General features: G+C 39.5%; 1 protein-coding gene and 1 long non-coding RNA gene across 4 annotated transcripts in view; one reads left to right on the top strand and one right to left on the bottom strand.

The window, feature by feature from the left end:
* Positions 1 to 10,777, top strand: part of LOC309497667 (uncharacterized protein) — a 44,669-nt gene extending 33,892 nt beyond the window's left edge. For all 3 annotated transcript variants that reach the window (XM_082167973.1, XM_082167971.1, XM_082167972.1), the window contains one exon: positions 9,421 to 10,777. In XM_082167973.1, the coding sequence (XP_082024099.1) occupies positions 9,421 to 10,430 (1,010 nt within the window). In that variant the 3' untranslated portion in view covers positions 10,431 to 10,777. The remainder of the gene's footprint in view (positions 1 to 9,420) is intronic.
* A 1,264-nt stretch (positions 10,778 to 12,041) lies between these two features.
* LOC309497716 lies at positions 12,042 to 12,733 on the bottom strand. The gene is made up of 3 exons (XR_014205676.1): positions 12,609 to 12,733; positions 12,192 to 12,382; positions 12,042 to 12,095 (listed from the first exon to the last, which is right to left on the bottom strand). It is a non-coding gene; the product is annotated as an uncharacterized lncRNA (long non-coding RNA).
* Positions 12,734 to 14,416: the final 1,683 nt, after the last annotated feature.

Genomic DNA, 14,416 nt, shown 5'->3' with positions numbered 1-14,416 from the left:
TTATACAAACAATTATAATCAAAGACACAGATTGAGCACTAAAGAAAACATCTGTTGTGACTTTCACATCTTCTATCACTGTCACAGCTGGCTCAAGAATGTAACATTAAGGGGAGACGACGCAGATGAATAAGCTCAAAAGAAAGAATTTATTAGATATACATTAATAAAATAACAATCAAACCGTCAGTCATCAGTAATATCAGTCAGTATGAAATGCCAGTGAATGGATGTGTTACTATAGAATGTTACTATAGATGTAATTACTATTACTATAGAAGTGCGTGGTTGTGAAACAAAAGTAACATTCTCAAAACTGACGTGCTGATCTGGCAAACTGCTCAAGCAAGCAACAACTTAGCAGCGCCCCGATTAGCCATTGCGTTGCTTAAATAGGAGCCAAGACAGGATTCAGGTGTTCTCAGACCACGCCCCAATCACCAATCAAACCTGTAAAAAGAAACAAAACAACCAAACCCACACAAAACAATCTGCATCCTAACACCCCTCCCCTCCCCTCCCCTCCCTTTAAAAAACACACTATCAACCCATAATAATACTAATAATGAATTATAATATTGGTAGGCGCACACTTTCCTCGTCCGCCATATCATATAGAGACCAAAGCACCATCTCCTTACTCCGTCACAGGGGCACTTGACAAGGTATCAGCGAATACGTTATCAACCCCAGTGTTTCCACTACATTCATTCCGCCACACCAAAAATCATCCCGCCACGGCTGCAGCTTCTCAGTGAGGTCTGATATTGTGCATACTATTGTGTTATTGTTAAGCTTACTAAAGTCTTAAAAAACATTGTAAAGCACCATAAAGTTTTTGTGCACTATATTCCAAGACTTCTAAAGTCATTCGATAGCATAATGTGGGGTAAAAATTTATATTTAAGTTGTTAAGTTGAAGTTAATGGAAACTCATCTCTCCTCAGTCATTCTTCATTCAGCATTCAAACAGCGCGCTGCGTTCGGTTACGACAGTAACACGATGACACTCTTTCCCAGATCAATGTTCCCATTATTATACATTATTTGTAGATAAAGGTCTATGGTTTTGCATAGTTTTTTATTAGGCAAAACTATGATTTCACCGGATTCTAAAAATATCACTTGCTCTGCACTGCTACGCTATACTTTTTTCAGTACACCTGCTTAAAGGTCCCATGGCGTGGATTATTTTATTATTTTATAATGTTTCCTGGGGTGCCCTTATAATTTTGGTATGTTTTTTAGATCAAAAATTATCATAATTTTGAAATAAAGGCATTTTTCCTAGCCTGATTTTAGCCTCTGATTTGAAGGCTCTGTTTGAAGGGGCGTGTCTGCTGTGAGACTTCAGTGTAAATGCTCACTGCTGTGATTGGCTGACATGCTTGAACAATTGGAAAATAATCCAACATTGAACCAACCACTACGGCTGATTTAACCCTGTTTGGTTCACAATCGCGGGACAAATATGGTTTCAATAAATTTACGAGTCTCTTTCCTCCTGTCTGGAGTGGAAATTTCATAATTAATGTCGGATGGAGTATATGGCTCCAAAAACCTAGTGCAGAACAGAGAACCTGGCAATGGCAACAATGCCAAAACCTGAACCCCAGATTGGAATACATGCTGTTCAGAATGACGATACAAGGGTTTTTTCATCTTAAGCTGGGCTTTTTCCAAATTTTCTCTTGCTGCTTGACTAGCTAGAAACAACTGTCTTCGAAATCCATCCACATATTCCAGCAGACTGTTTGGTGGCTGTTTACCCTTTAACTCAGGGGTGGGGAACGTCCGGCCCCTGGGCCGTAACCGGCCCGCAAAACAGTTTGATGCGGCCCGCGAGTCAATTCCTCAAAAAAAAAAAAAAAAACTTCAGAAACAAAAATCTCAGCAATTACTTTTCCTGTGATAGAAAACACAAAATAGGCAAAGTGGCAAGCAGCACGAGTCCACGAGCCGTGAGAGCAGGACGAGGCCAGTAGCGTGAGTGTTAATGAGTCACCTGCGCGCCTTACCGGTTTCAAGTTTCTCAGCTTCGGGGCGCATAAAAGGATCGGAACGAAGACAGCGGAGGACCAGACATGGACTTTGTGTGTGTGTGTGCAGACTGGCTATGTTCACACTTAGCGTCTTTTTTCAAACTGCCAGCGTCTGTTCTACATTATAACCCTATGGAGTAAACCGTTTTTTCAAAAAAGTCCTGAGCGCTTTTTTAGACGCCACCGCCGGCGTCTTTTTCTGCAGCTCAGAGCGTCTTTTTAAGTTGAAAAAAGTTCAACTTTTCTGAAAAGAACGCCCTACGTCAAGCGCCTTTTTGACACCTGACCAATGACAAGCGAGTAGCGAGACCTGTCGTTTCCATAACAACAAGAACAACTGTCTGTCGTGCTCCCACAAACGTCTTTGTGAACCGACATTCTCCTCCCCGGTAACTTCAAAAGCCAACGCAAGAGCCAACTTTCTCTTTCTCGACATTTTTTGCATCACACAGAACTAGGCTACTGTTCCAGCTCTTGTTATAGCAACAAAAGACGCGCTCGGCTGCTATTTGTAACCGAACGCTGCCAGCGGTTTTTTTTGCTAAAAAAACGCCGTTGTCAACTTTTTCTTGTCAAAAAAGACGCTAAGTGTGAACATAGCCTAAATCACACGACTGTGTGTGTGTGTTGCGTGTGCGTGTGCGTGTGTGTGGTAGTCGTCCACGAGGGGCTGCTGCTTTTACTTTCGTTTTGTCATTTGCGTATTAAAGTGGAATGAGTGGCTGACTAAAAGTGGCCGACAGCAAGTGGAATGAGTGGCCGACAGCAAGTAGAATGTGTGGCCGACTAAAAAAAAATTATTTTAACTATAAGCAACCCAATTTGTCTAGATCTGTATTATTTCCTTTGTATAATGAGCTTAAATATTTCTGCGCAGTCGTGTGAATTAGTCTGCTTGATTAACATTATTACAATGTATTCCTATTTAACTCTGATATGTAGCCTATATATATATATAAGGTCCTCGAATGTGTTCGAATATTTCACCAGCATCAGCCTTTTCACAGTTTGTATCACTCCGCTTGTCTGTGTTTGCGCAACTTGCATCATTAAGCCAGTAGGTGGTGACAAGTGACTGTCTTTATGAGTGAACAATTGAAATTTAATTGAACTGATTTAATAGTGCCAAAAACATTGATTAACTCAAGAAAGAAACAAGTTGCTGAAACCAATTTTTAATGCTAAAAAGTTTACATCTATGCAAAATAATCCTTGAAAGATTTCTCATTTAAGGCCATTCCTGTTTGGAATATGTGATTGTGTATTGTCAACAATAAGCAGAAACATTTTGCATTCCCATTTTGTAGTGTGGATCATTCATTTCAACATTTATCCTCATTCTCATGTTTAAGAATCTGTTATCTTGACAAATAATTTATGTTACTGCCCACTGACATGCTTTTAAAGCTATTGTCATCAAAAAATGTTGGCCTTCAAACACCTTAAAATGCACATATGTAGGTCCGAGAAATCAAAATTTTTCTGGGGAGCATGCCCCCGAACCCCCCGAACTACCTCACATTTGAATGTGTGTGTCTGTGTGGTAATGTGGGCTGGTGTGGCTACAGTGCCAGGGCTGAATTTTTTAACCAGTCTGCCCCCTGCATATAGGCCTAAAATATACATTATTCTCTGTATCGAATCATGTTATCTTGTTACCCACCCCCAGCCCCTGATGTTTCGGACTCAGCCCCTGATGTTTTTAAAACCTAGAAACGCCCCTGCTCATTACAATGGCCCTTAAAGAATGTAAAAAAATTGTAAATGGCCCTTTATAGGAAAAAGGTTCCCCACCCCTGCTTTAACTGATTACACACAACAGCAAGCGGACTGCACACCTTGTGTCCAAAAACATTAGTTTTTAGTTTAGAATTAGTTTGGACTGAAACCCAAACTAGACTGAGTGACCTCCCTAGCAGCTAACGGAAGCCACGGAAGCCACGGAACCCCTTTCTCCCAGTCTCATATTTTAATATGCACGTAAAAGAGACTTGGATGAAAACGGTCCAGCGCGCCCTGACTCAGTGGATGGTACGCGCTGGACTGGTGGTGTTGAATTCCCAACTGTTTTAATATCTCCGCGAACATATTAGACGTAAAATGTGTTCCCTGGTCACTCTGAATGACCATAGGGATATAAAAAAAAAATACCATTTTTTTATTTTTTATGATTAGCGACAGGGCCTTAACTACAGATTGAGTAGTGATTTTATGCATCACATGAGTTGCTGGAAAGCGAGTACTCTGACACATTACGGCCAACAAATATTTATTTACAGACTCTGAAGGAGGTAACGGACCGACACAATCTATTAACAGATGCTCAAACGGTTGTTCCACTGGAGGCATTTGGCACAGTGGAGCTCGTTTTAAGGTGTAGTTAGGTTTCCCAGTCATTTGGCATGTATGACAAGTTTTAATTAACTGCAAAAAAAAAAAGTACTTTTCAATAGCGGCCAATAAAAATACTGCAAAACTCTGTCATACGTGTTCTTTAGCCCTAAATGGTCCGCTATCTCGCCGTGAACCAATCGAAGTACAGCATCTCTAAACTTCGCCAGCACAACAACTTGAACAACTTGACTCACCACCGCAATCTTCTCTTTGAGCAAGCCACTTACGTAACAGCACCCCATCATCAATGAAATATCCACTCGCCACATCCTCTGGTGGAAGAATAGCAGCAAACAAGGGTTTTAACCTGAGATCATCCTTCTGAGCATCCATAAGATCTGCACGGGAGAGGGTAGACGAGAGACAACCCAGGAGCGACCGTTTAAACTGGTACGCGAGTATCATGCAAGTTACATTTGTTCTCACCAATTACCATTTTAGCTTTGAAGCGTGTCACCACACAAGACTGAACCTCAGCCAAGTCCTCAGAAACTGGTTCAGGAAGTGGAGACGGGGTAACAATTGGAGAAGGGGACAAATCTGGCCACACACTCTCACCAGCTAAATTGTTTCCCAAAATCACTTCCACTCTTTCCACCGGCAAAGAAGGGCGCACACCCATAACCACCTCCCCATTCACTAACTGAGATTCCAAGATAAACTTGTGCAGAGGGACAGATAATGTTTGAAGTGCAATTCCCTGAATCAAAACATCCTTACCAACATATGAACTTGATGAAAATGAAAGTACAGATTCCAAAATAAATGACTCTGTTGATCAAGTATCTCGTAGAATTCTCATGGGGACACCCTCACCTACTTTTGACTGAGATAAATGGTGCATAACCTGTACTTTGTTCAATGTTGGAGCAATTTCTCTTCACCATTGACATATTTTCTGAATGTAGTGTAGATTGCGTGCAACTAGTCAGTAGTACAGGCGCAGAATTTCTCTTACCGCGTCCCTGTTTGCCTTTAAGAACAGGATATAAATTTTTCCAGTGCCCGACTTCAAAACAGTTATAAAGGAGTCAGTTATCACCTTTTGAGAAGGTGGTCCTCGGCCGTTTCTTTGCAAATATTTAAGGCTATGATTTTCGTTTCCCTGATTCCCAGGAATAAATCGGTTCTTATGTGTTAAAACGAAATCGTCTGCCACAGATGCAGCTTCAGCGGCAGTGTGAGGTTTATTTTCATTAATGTACACTGCAATGTGATCAATACATTTTTTTTTTTAACTGTTCAATAATCATCATCTTGCGCAACTCGCTAAAGGACTGTACATTAGAACGTCGCACAGCAACGATCACAATGATTAGTTAACTCTCTCATAACCTCAATGTGTGTTTGTCTTTCACTCTTCCTCCAAGTACGAAAACATTGGCGATAGGCTTCTGAAACTTACTCAAAAGCTTTAAGGACGGCCAATTTTACACTACCAAAATGTCTTTTCTCCTCCACCGAAAGGGCAGTATGCTTCCTGAGCTTTTCCTACTAAAACTGACTGAAGCATTACCTTACGGTCTCAGGCCACCACCGTTTGTCAGTCCTGACTTGATCTAGCACGATCGGGAGAGAATGTACCATCAGTTTGAAGTTTTAAACTCTCAAACTTTAACTGAAATTCTTGTTGTTGCCGTTCTATGGCCAATTGTTGTTCATGTTTTATTTTTTCAAATTTCATCTCAAGCTGTCTTAACAAATCATCTGATTTAAGCCTTTCCATGTCTATTTCATGCTTTCGCATGTCTTTCTCATGTGACTTGTAATTCAGTAAGCTATTTTTGCTGTTCAAATGTCAAACCCACAAATGACAGAAGGACTTTGAACCGTAGCAGCTACTACTCGTTTTGATGTATTCGGCAAAATCTGCAAATCACTCAATTCTTGTTTTATGTTCTCTCTCTAAGCTCATCCTTCCTCAATCGCTTATCTATTCTATTCAAATCATGTAATTCTGCAATTTTCCACAACTGTTTTTCAGAACAACGATCCAATAATTCCTCAAAAGGAGCGTTACGAAATTCCTCAATCAACATTATAATGCATCAGATATATCCAGTCAAATCTTCATACGAAATTATTCAAATAACGAATTTAGCCTACCCCAAAAATACAATTCAGCCTAGGTAATTCTAACGGTCAAAACTGTGCACAATCTCATCTCCCCACCTAATCCTAACACCCTCTAACTAACTCGCCCCCATAGTCTTCCGTGCACTTCCAACTAGGCCTGTCACAATAACAAATTTTGCTTGACGATAAATTGTCCAAGAAATTATTGCGATAAACGATAATATTGTCGTTCTGAGACCATTTTCATCTAATATAATGATAATGGCATAATAATGCAGGTACACCTTTTCAAAGATCTATAAACTTTTATTTCTAAAGAATATTAAACATTGAAAACGGAAAACATTTTAAATATCCACAAAAAATGAACAAAACAACCAAAAACAATAAACGCAATGGACTCGGTGACTGTTAACAAAAAAATTCACTTGAATAAATACTAAAAACAATAAATAAAATGGATGTAAACAAAATTGCACTTCAAAAAATATTAAACATTAGGCTCAGACATAAATAGTGATACATTCCATAACATGCAAAACTGCCAGTTAGGACCTTTGTAAACAAATAAAAAAGCCTCAACAGGCCATATCACACCATTTTGCACTGTCCTCCTGTTACTTTGTCGACTAAATGCCCGAGTGATTGTGTGCTTTCGGGAAGACGGAGACGCACTTTATTGGTGTATATGCTGCGCACTGAAAGTACTTGGTTAGGATTGGGGTGAGGAATGCGTGCGTATTACACGATATAAAGTGCTTATCATATGCACGCAAAAACTATTTTGGGCGTATAAATGGCACGAGAAATAACATTCGTGGTATAGATACGCATTTTCATGAGATCGGGCTCGACATACCGGCTCGCTCAGGTTAAGTGGTTCAACACGATCATTCGGTTTGAATCCGAAGTGCTCCCACACCGGCAGCTGTCGCGTTTGTCTTTGAAACCAATTCCATCTTTTTCTTTTTTTTCCCTCCAACTCACAACTAGCGTCTTCTCTCTCTCCCGGCAGTCGCCGCAAGCAGTCCCGCTTTCCCATATCAAGACCATGTGACTGACAAGCGCCGCGGCGCCGCCTCCCCACACAAAGACCATGCAACTGACAAGAGGGTTCACACTCCTCGCTAAGGAACCGAGAGTGGTCATCCAGTCTCTTTGGTAGAGAGAGAGACGAGGAAAACAAACAAGCATGCAAATGGAATTATCGTGGGCGGAAAAATGACCGAGCTCATTTTTTTTAATCGTGCGATTAATTGATTTATTGACTATCACGACAGGGCTACTTCCAACAGTCGAGCCCTTTGAATCACCCAAATGCGGATGGCGTGGAACAGAACAAACAGTTCGGAGCCACCACCACGGCAGTGCACTCAACCCAGCGGATGCACAAAAAGAATAAACTAAAACAAAAATCAACGCAAAGCGTTGCTACAATCTAGCTGGGGAGTTTAAACACAATTTTAAACCGCAAGAACTTACCTTTTCAAAGCTGACAACAAAATCGATGCATCAGTCACAACTTCCGTCAAATGGTCTACCCCACTGAACTAATTAAACCTACAAAATTTATGAACGAACCAAATCAAACAACAAAAAATTGGACAAGCCCCCATATGTCACAGCTGGCTCAACGATGTGACATTAAGGGAAGACGACACAGAAGAATAAGCTCAAAAGAAAGAATTTATTACATATAAATTAACAAAATAACTTAATAAAACCGTCAGTCATCAGTAATATCAGTCAGTATGAAATGTGCATGGTTGTGTAAAAGTAACATTCTCAAAACTGACACGCCGATCTGGCAAACTGTTCAAGCAACAACTTGGTAGCGCCCCTACTAGCCATACTGCGTTGCTTAAATAGGAGCCAAGACAGGATTCAGGTGTTCTCAGACCACGCCCCAATCACCAATCAAACCTGCAAAGAGAAACAAAACAATCTGAATCCTAACAATCACCCTCCGTTGTAAATTTACCATTATAAGTTATTCAAGGATGAGAGAGTTTTTTTCTCCTCAACTCCATGAAGCAGCATAATATTCTTCATGTTATATGTATGTTAATTAAATATGTAAATAATTAACCATTGGTCTTCAATAGTATCATGCATTTGTAGATCACAGCCACAGGTGGTTTACATATACCTTGCAGAATCTAAATAAGAGGGATCATACAAAATGCATGTTATTTTTTATTTAGTACTGTCCTAAATAAGACATTTTACATTAAATGTTTGCATAGTCCACAAGACAAAAAAATTGCTGAGGTTATAAAATTAACCCCATTCAAAAGTTGTCATATCCTTGATTCTCAATATTGTGTCGTTACCTGGATGATCCACAACTTTTTTTGTCTGTTTTGTGATATTGTTCTTGAGTCCCTTGTTTGTGAAACTGTTAAGCAGTTAAACTCTTCCTAATGTTCTTCAGAAATATCCATCAGGTCCTGCAAAGGGTCCTGCAGCATCTTTTGAATATTTTAACCCTTTCCAGCAGTGACTGTATGATTTTGAGATCCATCTTTTCACACTGAGGATTGACTCAAACACAACAATTAAAAAAGGTTCAAACATTCACTTAAGCCCCAGAAGGAAACGAGATGCACTAAGAGCCGGGGGTGTCAGTTGTATCAGATGTTTTTCAATTTAATTCAAAGATTGAAATCAGGCTTTCTTGTTTTGTGTAAACTTAAATTAAAACTTAAGCAACAAAATTAGCCCATTGTAAAAAACAAATACAACGAGTGAGCAAAAATTTAGGTGAGATAAACCTCCAAATGCCCGAAGGGGGGAATTCAGAAATTCTTGAGACAGTTGAGAGCGCACCATTGTCTAATAGGAACGTGGTTGGGAACCCCCCTGTATTAAACTCAGGTTAACTTGTATTTCTCTTTTTTTGCCTTAGACCTGATGCAGCTGAAAGAAGAGAGTGAAGAACTGAATGAAATGGAAGAAAAAGATCAGTATGAGAGACATTGTGATTTCATAAATGGAGAAAATTATTTTAGTTGCTCTGGGATCGAAAAGGCTTCCTCACAAAAAAGAGTTCAAAAGACAGGAGCTAGAAGTAATGTCAACTGCCAACAGTGTGGAAAGAGTTTTGGTAAATATGACTACATTAAAGTCCACATGAGAATTCACTCTGGAGAGAAGCCTTACTCCTGCCAACAATGTGGAAAAAGTTTCACTCAAAGAGGACACCTTAAAGTCCACATGAGAATTCACACTGGCGAGAAGCCTTTTTCCTGCCAACAATGTGGAAAAACTTTCGCTGAAAAACGAGGCCTTAAAGTCCACACGAGAATTCACACTGGAGAGAAGCCTTACAAGTGCAAACAGTGTGGAAAAAGTTTCACTGAAAAATACAGCCTTAAAATCCACATGAAAATTCACACTGGAGAGAAGTCCTACACATGCCATCAGTGTGGAAAAAAATTCCTTCGAAAAGAAAGCCTTAAAAACCACATGAAAATTCACACTGGAGAAAAGCCCTACACCTGCAAGCTGTGTGAAAAGTGTTTTACACATAAACAATCCCTTGATTTCCACATGAAAACTCACACTGGGGAGAAGCCATACACCTGCAAACTGTGTGAGAAGAGCTTCTCACGAAAAGATAGTCTTAAGACTCACATGATAATTCACACTGGAGAAAAGCCGTTTGTATGTGCTCAGTGTGGAAAGAGTTTCAATCGTAAAGAAACACTTAATTCCCACATAAGAAGTCACACTGGAGAGAAGCCTTACACTTGCAAACTGTGTGGGAAGAGCTTCTCACAACAAGGAAACCTAAGGACCCACATTAGAAGTCACACAGGAGAGAAGCCATTCATATGTGGTCAATGTGGGAAAAGTTTCTGCATTAAAGTAAACCTTAATATCCACATGAGGATTCACTCGAGAGAAACTGTTTAAATGTCATTAGTGTGGAATGAGTTTCAAAAAAGAAATATGTATCTGTTAAATCTGTGTATATCTATGTTCACACTGCAACTGAATGTTGGCCAAATCTGATCGTCCACCTTATTGAATACTTATTTTATTTGCATTCTTATATTCTTTATACTTTGACTATAGGCTTTTTATATTCTTTATCTTTTCATTTGTCAAATATTGAACAATTTCAATTGTATGGCGACGTCACTCCATTCTGAATATTGACACCTCAAAATCAAAATATTAGTTTTACTATGAAATGCCAAAATATGAATGAAAGATTGCACATGAAAGGACATAAACTAAAGATGATATTAAATAATAAATGGCAATGTTTATTTCATTTAGTGAGTGATTGCACAGGTAAGCATATGTTGTCAATCTGAACTTGATCATGACTACTGTTGGGGCTCATCTTTTAAAATCTGGAAGCTGGTTTCAAGTTCAAATTAGTTCATCCCTGATTTACACAATGCAGATTGCAGCTTAAAAAAGGGCCACCATCTCCAAAAACTCAAAGTTTAGTTTTTTGTGTTTTATTAGGGTTGGAACTAAAGGGGTTCAGAACTGGAAATGAAGAGCCATTACTTACTGAATCAAATTATCCAAAACACAGGGTACTTGATCAGTAAGTTTCCTTGAGCAGATTCAAAAACACAACCCAAGTAATAAAGGTGCACAATCCCATAGCTGAGGAGAACCCAGCAGATGTGTAGTTATAGAGGGGGTAACAAAGTGCTGAACGGGTGTGGAAACAGAACTACTGCATGTATACTGTTGATTGATTGATCTATGCCCTCAACCTTGAGTATCCCTAAATACACATTTGCAGTGCAGGAAAACTTTTTGGGGAACTTGGTGGATGCAATATCCTTTGTCTCACCATTTTTTACAAAAAGTCAACCTTCCATTAAGAAGTAATAAGGGGTTCAAACGGCGGTGGCACTATAGCGATCAAAAGTACTAAATCGCTCATAACTCCTAAACTGTTAGTCGAAGACTCAAGTCCCCTCTTTGAGAGTTCTAATAATTCTCACATAATATACAAATTTAAACCTTCATAAGTCCATTCTGTAGCTTTTGTTTGTTAGCATAAGCCCATCTTCCAGTCATGTAACTTGAAAGTTACAGGCACATATAACTTATTCTGTGTCGTGTCCTTGATTTACATGAGTGTCATAGTTCTTCTCAAAACCATAACTGTTGACAAACGACCCAGGGTGGTAAAATGTCGTATAAACTACATGACTACACAGAAAACCATGTAGCGTAAGAGTTGAAGTCTTGAAAATCCATGGCGCCTGAATAGCTGTGAAGTCTGTTTCCTGTAGAGTCCATTTCCCACGTAGAATCGCTCCAATGACTCGTCCCTCATGAGGCTTGTTCATGGAAATCTGAGGTGATGCTTTACACCAGGTTGCCGCTTGTTAAGACATCATGGCATATACACATACCTGTAACACAAGAAAACAAAGAAACGGCAGACCAGCAGTATTCATGCATGGACTTCATTCTTCCATATCAGAGTTTCCCTCATTTCAGGGTTAACATACTCAGAGTTTTCACTTAACCTCCTTTCTGAAACAGGCCCCTGATCATCTGTGGGTTGGAGAACCGACTGTCTCCTTGACCCATGAAATCCCTCTGAAAATATAAATAGTTGTGTGATTCACCCACACAGGGGGTTGTTACATTTACAATGGTGCACATTAATAATATTGTTTCAATATAGCAACAAACCTGAGGTTCCAGGGCGAAGGTAAGCCTTGTCGTCCATGATGACGGCCACAGCAAACTTTCTCCTTTCCCCAGCCTCAACTCCAAACATATGCTCTTTAGCAAGAGAAACGTGTTTCCTCTGATGGTGAGTGCATTCGTTATCTCTTTCCTGTTTTCAGAGGTTTCTTTGAGCACCAGAGTCCTAAACCCTTCTGAAGAAAACATTAAAACAAAAAAATATACTATCATATTTAGCTGTAAATAATTAAACATTACATAGTTTAATGAAAAATAGTGGCATACACCAACAATTTAATAAATACACATTCTTTCAGGACTCAAACCACACATGCACACATGCGCTAACCCACATAAACACAGTTATAAACAGTCACATGCGCATACAATAAAGCCCTAGAAATGTATATTGAGACCTACATGTCTCCTGCTCTGAAGGGATTTCAGACGTCTTGCTCTTGCTCTGCTATGCACTGTGGACACAGCACGAATCAACGGCAGGCCTAGTCTCAGCCTTCTGTAGTTTGCAAGTTTCAGCAGATCCCGGGACTGTAGTTTTGTCCTCTGAAAATAGCAGAGAATACAAAACTCTGGTTGCCAAGTCTTCCATTAATAGTTGTCAATAGCCATAGTTTACTATATAACAGTATAATGATAAAGGTTTACATTTATTAGGAAAAAAACGAATATGACCCGCACCTTGTGCCCTCTTCTTAATGTGTTTGTCTTCTGCAGTCTGGTCTGCCTTCCTTTTCACAGCTTGTTTCAAACACTGTCTGGTGTATGGTGTCTCGGCTGCCTGTACATTGAAAAATAGTACAAATGCTTAATACCACAACAGGTATTATGTTGCATCAACATAATTTTAAACACCCATAAAAAATGTAAGCTGTAGTGAACGTCAACACATTACACTCAATAGGCATCATTATGAAATGGTGCTGATTATTCTGCTTTAAATGTCTCTGAAGAAGTAATTCTCATTCTCTAATGACTCCTGCAGAAAGCTCCTCTCATTCTTTAGATCAGGGGTTCTCAACCTTTTGCAAGCTGGGCCCCCCCAAAGCTGGTTCATTGCAGTCCTGCAGATACCTGACATAGGTGAGGAGCTGTGCCTGCCCAGCAATATCAATGGATTCGTCCAGCTGCAGCACGTAGTAAGGACTCTTTTTTATGAACTCTATCAGTTGCTCTCTGATATCATTAGACATGTCTGAAATTCTCCTAGCGACTGTAGCTATGTTTCCATCAACTTGTCAATCGAATTATCTGAAGTTCGGTAAAAAAAATCATGCGAATAAAGCTCGTGAAAGTGTGTTTCCATCAAACGGCTTTAAAGCTAATAAAAACCTTTGCGTAATGACGTCACATGCTGTTTTGCGATCAAATTGGTATATCGAATTGATTTGAGACATTTTAAGGTGTTTCCATTCATTTTCGCACTGAATCGCACAACATTCAAGCAAACATTTGCGAACAAAGTTTTGCTAGACAAAATGGATCGCGCCATCTACCAACAAATGTTCAATATTGCACAAGTTGTAATAGTGCAGAGTCCTGCACGGGTCCATTTTTGGAGACCCGCCCCCGCCCGTATCCGCAAAGTTCAGCACCAGATCTGACCCGTGCCCGCGATAAATCGCACACAAGCTAAAATCATTCCTTTTAAAGTGCTTTATTTTTTATCTCGCACCTCTCTCAACATCACAATAGCCTCATGAATGGGCTAATGAGCGCTAAAGTGCGCTTTGTTTTGGGCCATTCAAGTAGCCTAGGCTACCTCCAGTTCACGCGCGGGCGCCTCTCCGTGTCCTGATTATTGCCTGCTATTTTTAGCTCTTATTTATTAAATCCAAGGAAAATGGTTGATTAAACATTGGTTAAAATTAAGATACAATTAATACAAAACGAAATTCACTTTAAAGAAAGTCTTTCTACAAAAACAAACTTAATAAAGTGGTCAAAATCATGCCTGCCCACTCCATTTGTCTCCCGATATTCGGGATCATCTTATCTTATTCATGCTTTTTTTCACTTTTCATATAATCAACATGCAATTTTAAACAAATATATAAATATATATTATTTTATTTAAACATGAATATGAAACTAAATAGTTTTTTAATGACTGGGCTACAACACATAGGCTTATTAGCCTGCCCTACAATCATTGAATATTATTTTGCTTGATTGACGGGTTTTTATTTAAAAGAAAGAGCGTAGCCCAG

The sequence above is a fragment of the Leuciscus leuciscus genome (assembly GCF_965113295.1).
Source record: "Leuciscus leuciscus genome assembly, chromosome: 4".
Taxonomy (NCBI): Eukaryota; Metazoa; Chordata; class Actinopteri; order Cypriniformes; family Leuciscidae; genus Leuciscus; species Leuciscus leuciscus.
The sequence above is the reverse complement of the archived record's forward strand: the minus strand, read 5'-3'. Positions and strand labels throughout refer to the sequence as shown.